The sequence below is a fragment of the Danio aesculapii genome, chromosome 10 (assembly GCF_903798145.1).
Source record: "Danio aesculapii chromosome 10, fDanAes4.1, whole genome shotgun sequence".
Taxonomy (NCBI): Eukaryota; Metazoa; Chordata; class Actinopteri; order Cypriniformes; family Danionidae; genus Danio; species Danio aesculapii.
In genome coordinates, this window is record NC_079444.1 from 8069396 (window position 1) to 8091895 (window position 22500).

The 22500-nt window shown below is 32.9% G+C and overlaps 1 protein-coding gene across 1 annotated transcript in view; it reads right to left on the reverse strand.

The window, feature by feature from the left end:
* galt (galactose-1-phosphate uridylyltransferase) overlaps positions 1 to 22500 on the reverse strand; it is a 172323-nt gene that overhangs the window by 86854 nt on the left and 62969 nt on the right. Inside the window, exon 8 of the mRNA XM_056466316.1 lies at positions 14006 to 14030. Coding sequence (XP_056322291.1) covers positions 14006 to 14030 — 25 coding nt within the window. The remainder of the gene's footprint in view (positions 1 to 14005; positions 14031 to 22500) is intronic.

Consider the following 22500-nt stretch of genomic DNA (forward strand, 5'->3'; position numbering starts at 1 on the left):
AAATATATAATATAATATAAAATAAAAAATAAAAAATAAAAATAAAGGCGTGCAGTAAGCCTAGGCTACTACATAACAATAAAAACAATTAATCTGGACAAACTAAAGGCACCATGGCAGAACCCACAAAAATTAGAAAAATGAAAGGCAGGCAGAGTGTTAAAAAGTAAATACTAATTTATAGTAATGTATATAAACCACTAATGACTATTCAAGCGCAGTAGCCTAAATAAATGTTATAAAATAATAAAATAATAACAATAATAATAATAAAATAATAACAACAACAATAATAATTTAAATAATAAACTATAGCCTACCCCAATCCTGAAAAAAGCTGTGTTTAAACAGCACAAACACTTCTAATAACCCCTTAATGCTTATGCCATATATTAGACGGTTCTGTATTAATAACTGAAGACGCTCCTTTAATGCATTTGCTCGCTATGTTAAATTATTTTAAATTACACGTCCCATCCATACCCAACCTTAAATCGTACCTGAACACTGTCTTTATCTAACACTATCTGTCCAACAGTTGCAAGTAAACTGTTTTGTGTGACATTCTCATAAAATCTCTCTGGTTTTGAATTTTGTATGATTATTTTATTTCCTTTCTCTTACGTTTATATTCTTTAGCAGCCAGTCAATATTATACTTTACATCTATGGAAGAATGAGTTAATAAAGATAGAGAATGTAACATCATATTCATCAAAAGACGGTTTATGTGCATTAGAGATGCGCGGTTGGCAGTTTCAGCCGCGGACTCCGCGGATAAACCGCGGATCGGGCGGATGACGTGACGAAAAATAAATTTTAATTAAATTGGGCGGGTGGCGGGCGGTTGTACCAATCAAATAAAAAAAATATGTATAAATTGTTAAATATGATCTGACCATACCTACATCCAAAAAATCGAGCACACTTTGAAATAGTCAAATTTTCATCAGGTAGTAATATGTCTAGTCGAGTCTATGAGCAACAAGTGCTGTGAGCGAGGCGCGTTATAGAGGCCAGGCGCTCTCGTCTGAATCCTGACACTGTAGATGCTATTTTATTCCTGCATAGTGCCAAGAAAATTCAAACTAGACCTAAGGTCAGGCATATTAAACCAATTAGCCTTATCTAGACTACACATAGCCCATGTTTAATATAAACTTTTGAGTTCGGTCAGCTGATAATTTTACGTTCATATTGGTTTAGCCTGTTCTATTCTAGACATGTTGTGTATTAGTTATTTGGCCTCGCTTTTACGTTCTGAGGCTTAAGGTTATTTTGCCAGAATTTCTTTGTCGCAAGCGGTATTTCATTATGCTTCAAGTTTGTGGGGATGATCGTAAGTTCATGGGTTATTGGGGCATAGACTTGTCATACAGGCAATTTAGCCTGGTCAGACTTCATGTTCGCTCAAAGAGGGATGGTATATATATATATATATATATATATATATATATATATATATATATATAATATATATATTGTAATTGAATTTCTAATTGTGGGGGTGACTGAGCCTATAAGGCTTAACTACGATATGACGTATTTATTTTTTTTCTTTTTTCAAATGTTTGCCAAAGCATGCGACTATAGCCTATGCCTACATTAAGATATTTATTTTAATATTTTTTTACTGCCTGTTGTTTCTTTTGGCATATAAAATAGGCATTGTCTGATAGAGATATCAATAGAGGTTCATCTGTGTCGCAGAATTGGTGTTGTTTCCGTTGTTTTTCTGTGCCCATTAATTAGGTGTGCAAGACAAGCAGATAAGTTTTTGGGGTTGCTATGGACAACTACAAATGTGAACATTATTAGGCTATAATGTAAATGACTTATTTCTATCTATTTGCTAAAAAATAAAGTGAAATAGGCATTTAGTAGTAGGCTAAATAGCAGCATGTTGAAATGATGTGTCAAAATGCGTTTTCTATTAGGCTACTATAAAAAAAATGTACAGTACAGTGCGTTTAATTTAGACTATTTATTTTTGTCCCTGTGCGCCGATCGGAGACGGAGTTCACTGCTGATATTCGTGTTGGATATTCTGAGAGCTTTATAGGGTGCTTCTCATTTCTTATTTGTGCATCCTCGTTTCCTTTCCTTGCTTTCTTTCCTCGTGTCTTAGCTCCACCCCTCCGGGATGCGAGGGAAGGACGCAAGGAAAGACTCGAGGACCAAAGACACGTCCTCGTATCGTTTAGCGTCACTTCAAAGCGTCGTCAATTAATGCTGGATTTGGCTTGCACGTTTGGATTAACTACATGTCTACATTAAAGTCATTCTCTATTCTCTAATAATCAATAAATAAACATTCATTTATTAATAAAAATGAATAAGCCATTCAAATAAAGAGTCCAATCAGCAGATGGCGGGCGGGTGCGGTTTTAAAAATTGGTCAGAAATATTGGTGCGGATGGATGGCGGACGGATGATGAGTTTTGTGATGCGGTTGCAGATGAAATAAAAGCCCATCCGCGCATCTCTAATGTGCATGTAACGCCACTGGTCCGAGCAGGGCACGAGCTGGCGATACCGGTATGGGAGACAAATGCTGTGAGGAGATTAAAGATAGTAAAGTCTAGATCAGATATGTTGCCAGCCGGAAGTGCGATATGCACATTAATAAAGCAGCATTTTTTAATGAAACTGTGTAACAATAATTAATATTTTTACAGTACTGTGATGGTTGGGTTTAGGGTTGGGGTGAGAGTAGTTAAAAAATACAATTTATTGGGAAATTTAACAGATAACATAAATAATACTCTGTACAACAACTGTTTTTACGGTACTCTGATGGTTGGGTTTAGGGTTGGGGTGGAGGTAGACGTTAATAAAATACAATATATGGGAAATTTTATAAATAATAGAAATAATTGTCATTAACTTCCGGCTGCAAACGTATCCGATCTAGCAACAACCGGCTAAATATTGCAGAACAACTCTGTCGCTGAATCCGAGGAGTGAGGTTTACGCGATCACCAACTGGCTTCTGTTACATAAGGGCAAATATAAATGACCAAAAGATCATTTACTTATTTTACTCATACTCATTTTATTACTTATAATGTCCAAGACACTGATATTAATATTAAATGCTACTTTTGTGCCTTTATTAGCTTTTTTCTCGTCTATTTACTGGGTAAAAAATCTTAATATTCCATCTCCACCTGCTGGTGGAAAAGCAGCTGGCGATCTTCAATCTGCAATCTATTGCTTTTCCTGCAGTTCCCGGATGTAATGTTGAATTTTAACAGTCGAATTTGAGCCACTGAATTTATGGAAGCGAATATTTGAACTGAAATAAAATGAACTGAAAATTACCTTTTGAATATTATACATCGTATTTTTAAAGGGTATTGAATATTTTGTAAGTGAATCCTGGAAATTGAAAATGAATTATTGAATTTATAAGTACGAAAACATGTTTGAAATATTTTTAGTTGAACTATTCACAGCTTAAATAAACAGCTATGTTAAATTTCAGGACCTAAAAATACAAACCCTGCAATTCAAGTCATTAAAATGCAAGACTTGTTAATACGGTGTATTATTTTTTCAGTTTGTGCTATTCAACAAGCTTTTTAATTCAATACTTTTGGCATTGATTTTGTTCCATTTTAATCCTCACTGCTGTGTGGATATCTGTTATGTTAATGTACAAAATAACCTGATTTAATGTCCACAAACCGGGATTGAAGCGTCTTCTTTTATAATTGTTGTAATTTGTAAAATTGTAATTCTTTTATAAATGTTCTGACACGCGGTGCTGTGCTGATGAAGTAAAGCTAAGCTAAATCGCTATAATTCATTACACTTTATTACATTCATTACATTCATTACACATGCACTGTTTTAAATATTTTACTGAACAGACCTTTTATTCCTGGTTGCTTTGCGCTCGTCCTCTCGTGTTGATATGATTATACACGTGACTACCGGGACATGTTAATGCGCGCAGCTGTCAATCAATATTGGTGGGCGGGGGGACTGCACTCCTACGTAAAGTTGTGGTCAATCTGAAAACCGCTCCAGTTGGTCCAATGTTTTTATGATGTTAAATTTGAAAAAAAAAAAGGACTGGGTGTGTTTATTTCACCCCAATATGACAGTTTATACACTATACTTACACACATTTCTGTCCAAACAGCTTGAAAAGTAGATTTTTTGCCATAGGTGCCCTTTAAGTCTTTTTAAGACCCCGCGGACAACCTTATTAATCAGCTATGGATATGAACTGGCTTGCCTTTTCAACCTCATCTCTCTCAAGAAAAGGTTACACCAAAATCAACATATTTTAAAGCATGTTTCCTTAATCCAGCCTCATGACAAAAGGCAATTTTTTATTTTCTCCTGTCCAGTTTGAAGAGTTTCTTGCTGACCGACAGGAGAAGAACATGCTGTGGTCTGAAGCTGTTTCGACATGTCATGCATTAGATGCTCGTCTGCATAGCACTGTTGCTGTGTGGTATTTCTGTTACTGTCACCTTCCTGTCACTTTGAACCAGTCTGGTCATTCTCCTCTGACCACCTTTAATAACAAGAGCTGCCAACATTCTCTGGAAACACTAGAGACTGTTGTGCACGAAATTCCCAGGATTGACACTTTTTGAGCTACTCAAACCACCTCATCTAAAAATAAAATCCATACATGGCCAAAAAAGCAGAAGTGTAAGTAGATCACAACAAAAATGGTGGATTCAACCTGAGAAGAGTTTGGATTTTGTAATAAAAATGTATTTTTAGCAAATCTGAGGTTGGAAATCAAGTTAAAATCAGTTATTTAATGTGGAAAAAAAGCATTTGTAAGAAAAACATACACAGCTCTGGGGGAAAAAGAACAATTGTATCTCAGTTTCATTTGGTTTCATTCATTCATTCATTCATTCATTCATTCGTTCATTTTTTTTTTGGTTTATTCCCTTTATTAATCTGGGGTCACCAGAGCGGAATGAACCACCCACTTATCCAGCATATGTTTTACTGGGCGATGCCCTTTCAGCTGCAACCCATCACTGGGAAACATTCATTCGGTTTACAATTAATAAGTATGTGTTTAAGTAATGTGGCATTTTAGTTTTATTGACATTTTACTGACATTAAAACTGACTTTTTTTAGCACAAAATAACAAAAAGAAGAAGAAGCCCCAATTACAATTTAATAGATGTTTTGAATTTTTAGGTTTGGGTTTGTGTAAAAAGTAATATATTTTATAAATGTCTGATCACTTGATCATATTATTGATCATAAATGTTTTAATTGAATAATATAGTCATTTGTATTATTTTTTTATTTTTTTTTTGAAAATTACAATCTGTCAGAATTAAAAATATCTTTTTCATTTATTGCAATATCAAAATTTAATTATTACCAATATATAAATGTATATAATACCAAATATGTTTACAAATTACACATTCATATTAATATTTAAGTGAAGTTCTTATTGGTATTACGTTTAAAAAATATATATAAAATATAAAATATGGCACTTTTTTATTCAATGAAAAAACATGACAAGCAATCAACCTTATCAGAAACAAAATTATTTTAGTTCTGGATAAGAATAAAATAACAAAAAGATTAGAACCATTTGCTGAGCGCTCTGAGTGCCAGCTGTCAAAAAAAGTCATTAAAAATGCCTGATGTCATACACTCCAGTGCCAAGACCTTAAATACTGTGGTTAAAAAAGAGCAACAAAAAGGTAATGCAGTGCCTTTGAAAAATAAAAAAAAAAACTGTTTCGTGTGAATGGTCATATAAGAAATTTATTTTTATAATATTTAATATTAAATGCAATTTTTAAACAACAAATAATGTGCAAATGACAAATCTTTTTTCTCAAAATTATTATATATATATATATATAATATATATTAATATATATATATATATATATATATAATATATATAAATATATATATATATATGTGTGTGTGTGTGTGTGGTGTGTGTTGTGTGTGTGGGCACGCTTGTGTGTGTTCCTGTTCTTTGGTGTGGCACCCCATTTACAAATTCATCAAGAAATTCAGTTACATTCATTAAAAATGGCATAAATATATTTATTTTTCTTTGATATGTTTTCCCCCAAAATTATAATAATTTAGCTGATTTGTTAACTACTCAACTAGTAACGACTAGTAACACTACTTTATTTTTCTCATATTGACTAGTTTATATTAATTTCTGATTTCTTTCAGAATTGCCAAATCATGTTGTGTGTGCAATTCAATCTCTTTACATTGATATTGCCCTTTACTAAACTCTATTCATATCTGCAATCCGTTTTGATGATGAGATTTGGTTATCTTACTGTTGAAAATATCTTTTCTCCAATAAATCATTTTGAAATGTCATTGCTGTAAGTTATCTCTCATTTTTTTAGTGTGTAATCGTGATGGAATTTTACATCAGATCTTCAATAGATTTGCGCACCCCCAGAAAACCAATCCTGCCGTCTATTGAAAAGACGACACAGTAATGGATTTTAAAACACCTGAAGAACAGAGGTCATGTCACATTTCAGAGGTAAAAGTTAAAGGGAATGTAATTTTTTTTTTCCAGTTTAAAGTGGATAGAAAAGTAGGCTGGCTAACCCAGGGCATTTCGCCTACAAAACATTTTAGACATTTTAGGGTCAATCAAAAGTGCACAGAAAACAGTGGTGGTCGTGTCCAATATTTAACTGCTCCATCCTTCAATAAAAGCCACTATAAAAAGGAGACAGGGTCACCAAATCGTTAAGATGCGATTGAAATGATCAGAGATCTTGTTGGCTGTTATTCAATATTTTATTAGGAATCTGCAGAGTTGGATGTTTTACATAAACACTAGAAACTGTTCCATGAAATCCCAGGATATTGACGCGTTCTGAGATACTCAAACCACATCATCTAATGCTAAATCCATCTATAGTCAACGAAACAAAAACGATCACAGGAAGATCACAGCAAAAATGGTGGATCCAAACTCAGAATAGTTGAGATTTTGTAATAAAACTGAATTTTCAGAAAATGAATGCAAATCTGAAGTTTGAAATCAAGTTAAAATTTGTTATTTCATATGTCAAGTTAAAAAAAAAACATCTTCATTTGGGATACAAAGCATACAGCTTTATAAAAAATAAGTACAAATGTTTCTCAGTTTCTTTGGATTTAGAATTAATAGTTATGTGTTTGAGTAAAGCAGCATTATTGTTTATTCTGTAAACCACTGTTGACATTTCCTCCAAATTTCAAATAATTTAGTATTCAGGGCACAAAAAAAAAAAAAAAAGTTTATGCCCCAATCACCTTTTTTTTTTTTGTTTTCTATTGTAAGCAGTTGTTTTGCACTGTCAATACACCCCAACCTCCTTAACAGCATTAACACTATGTCATAAACATTAACCAATAATGTGAAGCTTTGCATCTATTGATGTTCTTTTTGGAATGTGGAAGAACCTCTAGAACTTGTCTAACTATTGAAAATAAAATTTCGAAACTTTACTTAAAGGTTCGAAACTCAACCAGAACAACACAGTCTTACTCTTGTATCATCATACAGTACAATGACACTTGCGACCCATCAGAGTCACTTTGTTAACAAAAAGCAGGTTACACCACTGCTTTTAGTCATTTGCATATGTGTCCCACTAAACAGTTTGCATATATTTTGGTAAAATACAAATAATTTTATAAACAGGCACTTTCAGAAATATTTTGTACCACCTAACCCCACATATACCCTAAACCGACCCACTTCTGAACAAGCTAAATAAACAGTTGGCAAATAAAAGCAGAATCAAATGTATTCATAGCAAAGTCCAAAGATGTAAAATTTTTACAAACAAGTTGTGTTGCATTTCAAGTCCAAACTTTCAACCATTTGTGCAAGAAGAACAGTGTTTGTAACAATTCAGATTTTACTATACATATTTATAGCAAAGATTCTGCTTTTAGTAGCCTACTGCTTATATATTGGTCAGAAATTTGTCAGTTTAGGGTATTTGAGGTCTTAGAGAATTTGATATCTTATTTTACATTGACAACTGGTCAGGTTTAGCGAGTTACACGATCAAAATGTGTTTATATTGTAACGTAGATAAAATAGTTTTGACTCATACCTCAATACAGTAAAAAATATTACAAAATTTGCAATTTAATCATAACAATAAAATCGTCAACGCCTTTTGCGTTAGCATATCAATGCCAAAGTCTTCTCAGAGAAAGCATAAATGCACAACATCTGCCACTTAAACAATATAAAACTTTTGCATACATCATGTGAACAAAGGTCAATAACTGTGCATAACTCAAACCACATGGACATGATATTAAATCACCTATTGTTCAGCATTAACGTAAAATAGCCAACTGTAGTTGAAGTAAAATAGCCAAATTATTAAAGAAATAACTAAATTACTTAAAGTAAAATAGCCAAATAATTTTCCACCAACAGCCAGACTATGTGTATACCTTCATGTCTTCTATGTACTACTGTCAACATTGCTAATTGTATACTCTTTTGTTTTTTGGGAGTATGTTGTTGTATTTTGCTGTTGTTGTATTTTGCACTGTTTGCACTGTCTGGAGCCACTACCTAAGCTTTTTTCACTCATCATAGTACACATGCTGCTGATGATGTGACAATAACAGTGATTTGATTTGATTGATTTGAACTGTGAACATTTTTGTCATAAATTATAACAAATCAACTTATAACAAATCTAAACAGCAGTGGCCGTGCGAGACATACAGTGTTTAAGGATATTACATACGTGTGAAAAAAATTAACCCTGCAATCTGATTAAATACAGGAATGGAGAAAAGATGCTGTTCTATTATCACAGCTGTCAGTCAGTTTCCACTCATTTTTTTCCAGGTCCAATCCATCTTTGTCATGTGTAATGTAAATGCAGATACTAGATATAAGCCACTTTTAAAAGAAGATGTAAGTAGGTCATAAAAAAAATCAGATGCTGTCACAAAATAGGAATTGACCGTCAAGATCTGCAGTGTAAATGCAGCTACAGAATGTCAGAAGGGGTATTGACTGACCATCGATATGTGACAAGTCGAGAGTGAGAATGTGTTGCATTGGCCAGAAACAGCACAAATATCATATCATATACATAAAGGGTTCTATTTTAATGATCTAGACACATAGTCTAAAGCGCATGGTGCAAAAGCACTAGGGTGTGTCCGAATCCACTTTTGCTATTTTAAGGACGGAAAATAAGATAAAATACGGTAAAATACGGTAAAATACGGGCCCTGGCGCATGGTTTAACAGGGTTTTCCTTAATAAGTTATGGGTGTGTTCTGAGCATAACAGGCATAAAACCAATCAGTGTCTCATCTCCCATTCCCTTTAAGAGTCAGGTGAGTCGCGCCATGGCCTACTTGCTATTTACATGACGAACTTTGTAAGTGGAAAACACTGAATGGATAAACTGACCATCTGCAGCAAGAATAAAGAATGAGCCTCCTCCATTCATCCTTTTTAGTTTCTCTTTACTTCCTTACTTTGTGGATAAGGAAATGGGTTGTGCACACTCCACTGAAGACATCCATTAGCCTACATATTTAATTCTGTTGTTAAGTGCAAAGATTTGTTTCAAAACTATTTCTAAATTCAGTTCTAATTTCCAGCAAACGAATAAATAAACAATATAACGAAGTGTGGTCAAAAAACTGAGTATATCCAACCACACAACATGTTTTTATGTTCTATGCGTTCTTGTTTAACCCTTTAATTCTTTTTCATCTGTAAATATATTTGTGTATTGTTGTACATCCTATGTGTATTAAGCAATGAGAGATGTTTAAGGTGCACAACTAATGCGCTCTGAGCTGGACTTCAGATGCTTTCAGCTGGACAATTGCGTAGTCTATTTAGTTTTTCAAAATAGCAATGTGCCTTAACACACCTCCATCCTAGATCAGAACACCCATGAGTCCACAAAGTGGCACAAATGGATTTACTATTTAACAATGTGGCACAAAACGGAAAAAAATAGGTTTGCGTATGTCTGAAAATAGCAACAAATCATGTCAAACATGTCTTGCACCTTATTGTGCCGTGTATATAGGGCCAAAGGGATTAGGTTTTTGTGCCATTTTTGTCCTCTTTTTCCTTCTTTTGAGCTATTTTCTTATATTTGTGATCTTTCAGAAGAATCTGCAGACTTGTTTAGTCTTATGTAGTTGCATAATTGTTTATGATAAATGAAAAGCTTCTACATGTATGTGAAAATAGCTCATATGTAACACTAAATACCCTTTTCGATAAATGCTTATTTTGAAACATGGATGACGTTTCTTCTTAAAAAACGCATCTTCTTAGAAAACGTCCGTGGCTTATTTCTCACATTATGAAAGAATTCTACAGATTTTAAGTTTTTTAATGCAGTCAAGGACATCACTTATTACATAAATGTGGAGCTTTTATGAAACTTTTTTTTGGACTGTGAAGGAAATTCATTTTGAAAATGTAGGTAACCTTTTTTTTAAAAAAATTTAGGTAACATTTTTTTTAATTGTAGAAAAATCTTCAGTGTCAGAGTTCAAAAGCGTCACAGCTAACATCCAGAAGTAACTGTAACTTTGAAGCATGGTTGAAAAAAATAAAAATAGTTTTTGGACTGGAGGAACTTAACCAGGTTACTGAAGTTTGAAGTTCTAACATAAAAATAATATTTCAAAGTATCTACAGTTGGAAGGTTCTACACACAACCAGAATTCAGAAAGATCCAGAGGTTAAGTTATTTTTGAAGGATATTGTCCATAGAAATCATTTTGGACTGTTAATGAAACTAACCCTAACCCTAAAGATCCTACATGTAGCCAAAAACAGCACAAATGTGAAATCATAAATGGTCACACTTTATTTTGATGGTCCGTTTGTTGAATTTAATTTACATTGTATCTACATGCAACTAATTCTCATTAAATTATAAGTAGACTGTTAGGTTGGGGTTAGGGTTAGTATAAGTTGACATGTACTTGCAAAGTTCTTATAGTCAGTTAAATGTCTGTTGAAGGAGCAGTATCAACAGATATTAAGCAGACAGTCTACTAATACTCAAATGGACCGTCAAAATAAAGTGTTACCATATAAACTTCCTGAACTCAACAGTTTCTTCAAATGTTCTTTTTGTAAACTAGCTAACTGTCAAAAAATAACTCTCTTACATTAGGATCTCGCAGAGGAGTCTGCAGAGTGTCTACACACAGCCAGAAATAGCATTACTTTTATGTCAAGCCCATTTATTTTTGCAGCTTAGCTTCGATAAATATTCTTTTTGGGTTGGAGAAGAACTTCTTGGATCTCCTAGAATGTTTTTAGTACACCACGATCCTAAAAATGAGTAGATGTAAGACAATTCTGTTCCTACTATATGTCCAATCTAAACAGCAGTGTTACAGCCGCTCTTCTTTCACCATTACTGACAGATCATTGCAGTTCCCAGGCTGATAGAGACACAATTGACAGCAAAATATCCCATGACTTTACACCCTGCCCGCTCCACATGTCCTGTCAAAGATGTCCTAAACGCTTGCTTTCTGTTAGCAACAGAAATACCCCAATCTAAATGGAAACTGGTCTTGCCTAGCAGGGTTCCTTTTTTCTTGAAGGCTTGCAGGGTTTGCCAAGAGCTGATATTGAAAATGTAGCCAAATTCCAGCCTTGCTGAGATGACTTGTTTGAGCGTCTTTATCCTGGTGGCGTAGGCAGTGTAGCCAAAGTTCACAGAGCTGCGGTCATGACTTGAGGTGAGATCAAAAGAAAACGGCTGGGATTCGATATCAATGGGACGTCAGAAATAGAAAAAAAAAGAATTTAAAAAAAGAAAGACAAGTGTGAAAAATGGGCTTCAGGAGTCTGGTCTTATTACTTGCAAATAAATTATTTAGATTAAACTAGTCAAAGCTCTGGAAGATCCAAAGACTTTCCAAAGGTCTACAGAAGACTGCCAATAGCTGTTTTAATTCAAAGATGTGAATTGGGCTTATGTGTAAAACTGGTATATCACATAAAAACATTTGCAAATAAAACAATGGTTCTATTTGATGAGTTAAAGAGTACAATGTCAACACTTCCTGATAAACTGGTGACTGGGATGCTCAATTCGGCTAATTTTGCTAACTGACAACTGCTGCTCGTTATTCGGATATTAACCGTTGTTGCTGAAGGTTGTCACAACACAGTGTCATAATGTTGCCATTTAAACGGCCACTGCTTTAGCTTGTGCTTAGGCTGTATGGACGGCCACTGTACAACATTTACTCGTCATCAATGAATCAGTTTAAATTTCAACAGACTGTTCGGCATCTCATTTAACAACGACCGAGGAGACGTGAGTATATTGCTTTATTTCTTCTTGCTAATTAAGACATCAGTGGTCATTTGTGTAGTCCTGCTGTGTCAAGCTCTGATCTGTATTCTCTTGTTCACTGCCTATGTTGACTTGTGGCTGCTGTGGATCCATCTCTGACAGTGGATTCTCTGCTGGATTTGTTTCTTTCTCTGACTGCGTTCTCCATACTACACCTGGCCTTCGGCTGCGCTCCACGGGCTGCTGTATTCTCCAGTCCAGAGCTTCGGTGCCCAGTGTCCAGTGTTATTTAATGTAATCTAAACCTTATTTTATACTGTTTGCTTATAATTAGATATGTAATGTATGTATTATATATTGTAAAATATGCAGTTGTGAAATTTACATATGCAGTTTTTAAATTAAAAAGGAAAAAGCAATATTTAAATTATTACTGCTTTTCCTGTCTTCTAGGCAGTACTGATAAACTGCCAGGAAAAACATTAATACATGTAGTAAGAACATCGTCTCACGGTTGATGAATGTCAATATTGCTACAGCCTTCTCACATCTTACATTTCTACGTTATAACAATGTAGCGAGCACGTAAGTGGCGACGTTACCTTTAAAATATGACAATGTTGTACAGACATCGCTACAACCTAGATGTGTTTGTTTGGTTATTATTTACTTTTTTAAAAAAGACGTGTCTATTTTGTGTCTGACACATTAAATATTGCATTTTAAAACACTGGTTTATTTTAACATGCCAATATATTAATAACAGAACAGGCACAGAAAAAAGAATAAACTAAATATAAAGAATAAAATAAATACTCCTGCCCTAGATAATTTTTCACTTAAATGACAAATTTAGATTACAAAACAAAAACACTGACTGAATCCTTTTTAAGGACCGGCTGTTTTTTTTTTTTTTTCAATCTTAGGTTTTTTTTGTTTTTCCGTCAAATAAAAATAGCAGGCTACCTTAAATCGATCGCTCCAAAGTAAAATATGCATTTAATTAATCCTCCGCTGGTATTATTATTATTTCGCAAAACTTTTTTACATTTTTAATAGAAATCATTATTTAAAGAATGTCTTTAGCGTCTGGTTTTACTCTCGGAGCTTCTGTGGTTTTTTTCCCCATCGCTCACTCAAGGGTCAAGTGTGCGCGCTGCGTGTGATAAAAGACAATGACAACGCAAGGATATGTTGACTTTTTGTAAAGTTTTGTTGTTAAAATATGATATTGCATTAATTGCATACTGTTTTATAAGCTGTAAAATGAAAGCTATAGCCTATTTGTTGTGTTTGTGATGCAGATCCAGGAGAGGCAATCAGAGGCTGATTTGGCATCAAATCTTCTGTGTCAAACTGCAATATTCTTCTTCCATTTTGCTTCTTTGGCAAATTTGTCTGAAGGCACATGTGGTTGCACATTACAGTCTTGCGAATTTGTGTTGCAGTTGCACATTAAGGGGCCAATGACAGCGAATGTGCTTTTTTTCATTCCAAAAACGTGAGGCACACCACACTGCCTTTTTTATTTGACAAGAATAAAGAAGCGCGGTGCTCTTTTTTATGTCATGTTATGTTTTATTGATTGTGCGCGAGTGTTGAGTGTTGCTGTCTATGTTGTTATCATTGTAATATTTAATAAGATTGTGAAACAAGACTTTTAAAGTCATACAGCTCTGCATAACTTGAAACAGCGAGCACTAGTCTCTCCTTCATCTTTACAAAGTTCGCCGTAGTCATCTTGAAACACAAACACTGCTGCTCTGGGACGAGCAGCGTGCAAAACACTCGCGACCATTAAAACCATTCAAAAGATGAGCCTCTCAACGCAAAAAGCGCATTCACTGTGATCGACCCCTTATGTAGCCAAACTTTAAAATATATAAAATAATTTTAATAATTAATTATTTAACTGATACCATTAATCTGTTAAAAACGTACACTTTCGGCCTTTTTTCTTATACATTCTCATAAAAAAAGGTACACGGTGGTACAAATAATATTCCTTAAGTAACAAATTTGTACCTTTGTAAAAGTTGTACCTTATATGGTATGGAAGAGCCCTCATATGATAATGTTATGTACTTTTTTGGTAAAACTGAAATGAAGGTACACAATTGTTCTCATAAAAAAGGTACATAAGTGTCAGACAACTGCTTCTTTATTACAATATCTATGAAAATAAATATTACTGGAAAGGCAAAGTGATTTTATGAATAATTTCAATAATAAAACATGAATCATCATTTAAAAGCATATATTTAATAAAACTCATAAACAATAATTAGGTATTGTAAACTAAACATTTAAGACATTTTTAATAAACATTTGGTAAGCATTTTCTGATAGATACATTTTCATTACTGATATCCGCACCTTTAGGTGTTGCTTCCCACATTAGCTGGCAAAGTCCTGCATATGCAAAGAGTTCATGCAGGCATTTTAGTTACAATGCCTTTGTATAATTCTATTTTTATTTTATAATTAAGTAATTAAATTAACTTTTAAGTGCTTACAAAGGTATTATGTGAAAATTGTAGAAAAAAAGGGTTTATATTGTACATGGGAGAATGTATTGCTGTAAGATTTTTATGAAAAGTGAAACGCAATAAATTTGCAATGGTTTTCTGTTAGGCACAAGACCACTCTTTGTGAGCGCCAATGCTCAAGACAGTTTTGACAGATAATAATAATGAACTACTAAACTAGATGATTTAATTTTTATGATTTAAAAATGGTTTTATAGCTGGCGGGTCAAAATTGACCCGAAGAACAATCATCGTACCTTAAATGTTTACAGCATACCTCTCAACCCTCCCATATTTGCTGTGATTCTCCTGTATTAGAAATTCTATCCTGCTATCAACCTGTTTAAGTATTTTCCATATTTCTGTAGTATTTTTAATCTTTCTATGAAAAGTGAAAGTACCATCAACACAGAACTGATCTCAAAGGTGATATGAATGAAAGAGCTGCTCAAGAGAATTGTGCTTTTGCTTTATTTTAGTTTGAAAGCAAATTAAAATTAATAAAAAGTTATCTACATTCACTTTCTTTCCAATAAAGCTGTGTCGACCATCACACTTCCTAGGCAACCTCTGATTCAGTGAATAAATGATAAACTGTTCCCAGATTAGCTTTTGTACACGCCATATAAAGAGGAGCGAAAGTGGACACCTTGGGATTTGGGCGTGTGTTTAAGCAGATAATACACTTAATAATATGCAAACATGTCCATCCAGCGTTTTTTATTTTAAACACAAAAATTTTCTCTTAAATGAGCATAAACAGTTATTAAAGTGCTCAAATGCTTTTATTAGCTTAGATCTGTGCATTATTACAGTGACACCAAACAAAATGAGAGATTCATTTGCTGCTCTTCACTAAAAACTATAGTAACTTTAATCTATATTTAAATACAGCGTATACAAAGTGAACAAGATTTTATAACTTAATTTCTGTATAGGCCATTGATTTTGTTACGCTAAACCTTTTTATTTTATTGTCAATATTTTCTAATGTTTGCTATGTATTCTATCATTTGAAGCTAATTGTTGTCCCGTATTTTTACATCCAAATGTTGACAGGTATGTTTTATAGCCTTCATGAAAACAGGAAAATAGAAAATGAAGAATTTTTTGTAATGTTGGGGTCATTTTATGAAAACATCACAATATATATATATATATATATATATATATATTATATTAATATGTGTGTGTGTGTGTGTGTGTGTGTGTGTGTGTGTGTGTGTGTGTTGGGTGTGCGTGGTGTGTGTGTGTTTATTATTTATTTATTTATTTTATTTTTTTTTTTCTGTTAAAATAATGCCTGGGTCATTTTTGACCCGTAAGTCAACAGGAGTGTTAAAAAAGACTGTCTGACACCATTATACAGGATGAGAGAGCCAGGATAAAACATACTTAAACAAAGTGAACACTGAGGTAAGTCGAGAAAGAGTAAACTATGAGGTAATTTTGTTTTGGGGTGAACTATTTCTTTAATGTAAACGGGGTGTGAAAATGAATTAAAGCTGTTGAAGTTGCAGCCGTTGCTGAAATACTCATGGAAACGTCCGTGAAATCAATGTACAAATTGATTTGTATACAAGCACAAATTGTAGTCAAAACTCTGCACTGTAAAAAAAAAATGATTGTGCCAATTAGTTATGACAACTTAATATTTTGAGTTCTGTTAACTTATCTGGATTGAATGTGTTGACATAACATATATATCAAAGTTTTAATTGGCTGAACTACATTTAAAAAAAGAGTCAGCTGAACTCATATTTATTAGTCAAATTAACCTTTTCAAACATCTGAGCTTTAAATAGTACAATGAAAACAAATACATTTTTAATTAAATAAATCCACTTTTAAAGTGTATTTTTATATTTGCTTACTTTTGGAATGTCAAATATGGGCAGCACTCTGGCTCAGTGGTTAGCACTGTCGCCTCACTGCAAGAAGGTTGTTGGTTCAAGTCCCAGCTGGGTAAATTGGCCTCTCTGTGTGGAGCTTGCAAGCTCACATGGTTTTCATCCGGGTTCTCTGGATTTCCCCAAAGACATGCAGTAAAATTGAATTGAATAAACTAAATACACTACCTGACAAAAGTCTTGTAGCCTATTCAAGTTTTAGGAACAACAAATAATAACTTGACTTCTAGTTGATCATTTGGTATCAGAAGTAGCTTATATGGCAAAAGCCTCTAGATTACGCTCATGCCTTGATTTTTAATGATTTAATTAGGACAGTAAGGTCTGACTTTGCTTGGACAAAAGTCTTGTCACTTAAGAGAAATAATGTGCAGTATAGAATATAAAGTCATGGTGCAGTGGAAAGAAAATTAATATTGTTTATGACAGCTTGGACGTCTGCATCCATACATCTCTGCAATGACTCAAATAACTTATTAAAGTCATCTGGAATGGCAAAAAAGTGCATTCTTGCAGGACTCCACTGCTATACTGAATGTAACCCCAAACCATGATTTTTCCTTTACCAAACTTGATTGATTTCCATGAGAATCTTTTGTCCATGTGGGATCCAGTAGGTCTTCTGCAGTATTTGTGATGATTGGGATGCAGTTTAACCAGTGTCGTGCATAGACTCTTAAATGGGCAGGTGGTCATGAAGAGCCCGATGATTTGGGGGGGGGTCTGGGGTTGGGGGTTGATTAACTAGAAGTCAAGTTATTATTTGTTGCTCTCACAACTGGGATCGATGACAAGAATTTGTCAGGTAGTGTAGGCCATAGTGTGTGTAAATAAGTCAACTTCAATGTACAAGTTTGCTCAACTTAAACCATGTCCCTTAAACTTGAATTATTATGTCCTATCATCATCATTCTTAATTACAACAACTCATCTATTTAAGTTAACTAAACACGATGGTTCATTCTGCTGTGGTGAGCCTGGATTAACAAAGAGACAAAGCCGAAAAGAAAATGAATGATTGAATGAACTTTGACCATGTCCATTACACTTTTATTGTCAAGTCCTGTCAACTTTAACCTGAGTTAAGACAATTTCACTGTTTAAGTGAAGTAAACTTAAAAATTTAAGGCAGTACTTTTTTTTTACAGTGTGGCTACAAGTAATGGTTTTGAAAAAAAACACCCCTCACACGCTTATCGCAGTAATACAATAATCTAATACAATTTGTCTCATTTTGCATGCACGACATGGCGATCGTCACAGGCAGATTTTTGTTCGCCATCTAAACACAGCTTATTATATCCCCACCAGCATAAATTACCAAGACCTCCAGATTGTCAGGCGTTATTGTGTTTACTGTAATTGAAATTCTCATTAGGCTTCGTTCACAATGCCCGAATCGTATTTATGTTTGGCAAAAGCTCCAGTTTCAAAATGACACACACACAGGCCTGGAAAGGAACAGCTAGACAGCATTAGCGATTCACAGGACGTCGGGCTAAAGCGCAGGAACAGCGTGGTGAATTTCGCCTCCAGCTGGACAGCACATTTTTTCCTGACCCCCCGTCGGCCAGACATGAGAGGCTGAATGGAGGCCCTGTCAGCCGGAGCTGTTACGGGATAATAGGAGATCCCGGATGGGGAAGGGAAACCCTGTGGTGCGAACGAGATGAGTCATGGCCACTTCCACCGCTCTGCTCGCGACAAGGAGAGATTTTTCGCACCTAGAATAGGCGGCGAAACTAGAATCTAGCGTATTAGAATACAATGGAGCAGCATTTAACGATAACAATGGAGGTAAATGAGCACAGTGGAGGCTCTGAGCTCTGCATTCATGTGGAATTGGCTTGCTGTAATGCAGTGATTGTGGGTTTTTTTTTTTTTTTGTTTCGTTTTTTTGGACTTGTTAAATATTAATGGTAATTTATTCTTGGAGGTAGTTTGGAATATCATTGAAATAACATAGTAAATGAACTGTGTATAGTATAAATGTTGAGTGGTTTAGTTTTTGTTTTTGCTTTGAAAAAAAAATATATATATATATATATATAATATATATATATATATATAATATATTATATTATATATATATATATCTATATAATCACCAAGGCTGTCTTGATTTAATCCAAACCTCCAAATCTAACTATTAAAGACCAAACTATCTAAATACACTAAAAAAAGGAATCACAATGAAGTTTATCATAACAGTTTGTAACTTTTTGATTGTATTTTATTTTGTTGAGTTATTTTTTTAAATGTATGTTGTCAAGATTTCTTCGAATCAGTGTAAGTCTGTTAAAATCGAATACTATTATTTAATGAGTTAAAAGATATGAATATGGTATAAATATATCTAGCTGTATAAAAAAAGCCAGATCCAATTAGTTCAATTCTATAAGATTGATTTACCTAATATTCGGGGACAAAATTTACGTAACTCCATACTCTACACAATAGTTGGATTAATAAGAAGCCTTTAAAATACATTGTATGTATTGATATTATTACATAAACCTTGTTTTAATTTGTTTCATTGGTGTTTAACTAACAATATCACTCACATAAAGTTTATTAGTTCAGTTTTGTTAAAAAGTATGTATCAATTAGATGGAAATTTTATATGCAATCAGAACATAAGTGTAACAAACTAGCTGATAAAATAAATAAAATAAAATAAAATAAAATAAAATAAATAAAATAAAATAAAATAAAATAAAATAAAATAAAATAAAGATCAGTATAAATGAAACTTGAGTCCAATTTTTTTTAGAAAATTACTTACGTTAAACAAAATTAATGTTACAAAAAACTATAATATAAGCAATGTTTGTTTTGTTAATATATATTTGTTAATATAAAATTTAGTTTAATTAAACTAGGATATAATATTTAGAATTATAGACTACACAGTACAATTATTTATTAAATAGTTTGATAAATAAAAAAATGCTGAATTTTGTTAAAATTCAAATTAAAGTCTATCAAACTAACTACCAAGGTTTTATATATCACAAGTATAATTGTGAGGTTTTCAACATGGTAATACTTGAGACTATTTAAAAATATATATAAATATTAAATTACAAACAATTCGCAAGTGAGATTCCAGAGAAAATCCAGTGAAAAATAAAATAATAATTAAAAAAAACTGATAAATATATAAAGAAAACACTTTAGTGCAAACTTATAGAATCCTCCAATGATAATTTAAAGGAAATTGTTTTGATTAATTGTAACTAATTCAGTGTTTCAAAGCAAGCTATCAAGCAAAACGAACGAATGGATGGATGGATGGATGGATGGATGGATGGATGGATGGATGGATGGATGGATGGATGGATGGATGGATGGATGGATGGATAGACAGATGGATGGATGGATGGATGGTCCTATTTTCCCTGTGAAATATGAGCTTGAAATGTTTTTGAGAGATCTGCACAATGTGACTCCTAATACAGGCTTTGCTATTATAATTCCATCACAGTGCTCATAATCTTCAGAGGGTCTTGTATTTGAGCTGAGGGGCTTCTGGAGCCATGAGGCTTATAAAAAGGCCATCAGCAGCCCGTACAGATGAAAGACAGGAAAACACAGTCCAGAATAACATGCTTGACTGATAGAGGAGTATCTCCAGCTAACCCATGTGAAAAAATATTATTATCTGCCCTGAACTAAATTGGGATACCTTTGTAAAGCTAATTTTCAAGCAAACAAAAACACACCAATAAACGAATTAATTTGTAGGTAGAAAATTAACGAATCAATCAAGGAATCATGTTAATTGTTAAATGTTAATTGATTATAAGCATTGAAACTATTTTAAAAGGTAACAATTAAAGTGAGTAACTTATTTTCAAATAATTAACGAAATAATATGATTTGTTTAACTCCCCAGGCCAACAGTATGTTTATATTAATTTTAAATAAATAAATAAATAAATAAACCAACAAATTCCAAGACAAAAGTATGTTTATATTAATTTAAATAAATAAAAAAATATATAATAATAATAATAATAAATAAATAAATTCTCCAGGGAAACAGTTTGTTTAATCACATTTAAATAAATGACTAAACAAACAAACTCTCCAGGGCAAAAGTATGTTTTAACTCATTTTAAAAAAAAAATTAATAAAATAAAATAAACTCTCCAAGGCAACAGTACGTTATAAAAAAAATTATATATATATATATATATATATATATATATATATATATATATATATATATATATATATATATATATGTATAATATATATTAATAAATAATAAATAATTAAATAAAACATAAATAATAAACTTTTCAGGGCAACTGTATGTTTAAATCATTTTTTAAAAAAAGATAAATAAATAAACTAACTCTCCAAGGCAACAGTATGCTTATACTAGTTTTAAATAAAGAATTAAATAAACTCTCCAGGGCAATAGTATGCTTGAATAAATAAATAAATAAATAAATAAATAAATAAATAAATAAATAAATAAATAAATATACTCTCCAGGGCAACAGTGTGTTTAAATTAATTTAAATAAATAAATAAACTCTCCCGAGCAACAGTATATTTAAATGCATTTAAATAAATAAATTAATTAATTAACTCTCCAGGGCAATGGTATGTTTACACTCACTTGAAATCAATCAGTCAATAAATAAATAAATAAACTATACAGGGCAACAGTACGTTTATACTCATTTTAAATAAATAAATAAATAAATAAATACTATTTTACATCTTGAATCCATAACGTAAACAATAAACAATAAACTTACAATAAATGTGAAATTAGGCAGGTAGGTTGTTTGTTTGTTTATTCATTATTCATTCAAAATTAAATAATACTAATTCATAATATTTTAATAATAGACTTTTATTTTAATATATATTTGATTTAATTATTTTAAATATAATAAATTAATCAAAATATGTTAATGTTCTAAATATTAAATTTTACATTATAAAACACCATGAACAAAGTCAATCATTCACTAGTTATTAAACACTATTAGGAAAAATAAATAAATAACACGCATACTTAAAATAACTGTGGCAAATTGCATGCGAATCACATTTTCCTGCCTCATATCTTCTCTCCCTGTAAATGCCTTGGTCTGTTTTCCACACTTTTTTTTCCTGATTACCTATGATTTAACCAAGTTGAGAGTTACGTCTGGCTCATTATGCTAATGAAAGCTTTTTTCTCGTTGCGCTACATGCTTGGCTAGCAGAAAGCGGTGAAGTGCGAGAGCAGCGTAATGCGGCGTGTGCTCGGCTCTTCCCTGCTGATTCAACACACCATCAGCATCTGCCCAGCGCAATATAATGATCAGAGCCCAGGTGACACAGAGACACAGACAGCTTTAAGGTAATGCTAATACCTCAACACGCCCTTGTAAAGCAGTGGGCAAAGCGGATGCACGCTTTACAAACAAGACAAAATGCAGACAAGCAATAAGAAAAAAAGTGCCACAAATAATGCTTGATCCCCACTAAAGGATGTCAAAACAAGATGTGAGGGGTGTCTGCACTTTTTCGAGTGGAAATTGTACTGATCTGTTTTGTTATGAATATTATTAGCAAAAATAACAGCTTTATTGTGTTATTGTGCCCATAGACTGTACAATAAAATGTATATTGGCAAATCTAGCATTTAAACACTTTAAACTGTAGTTTAAAAGACACCTTTTCATGTAAATTAGGTATACCTACAGCCTAAAAGTAATATTAGACTATTCATCA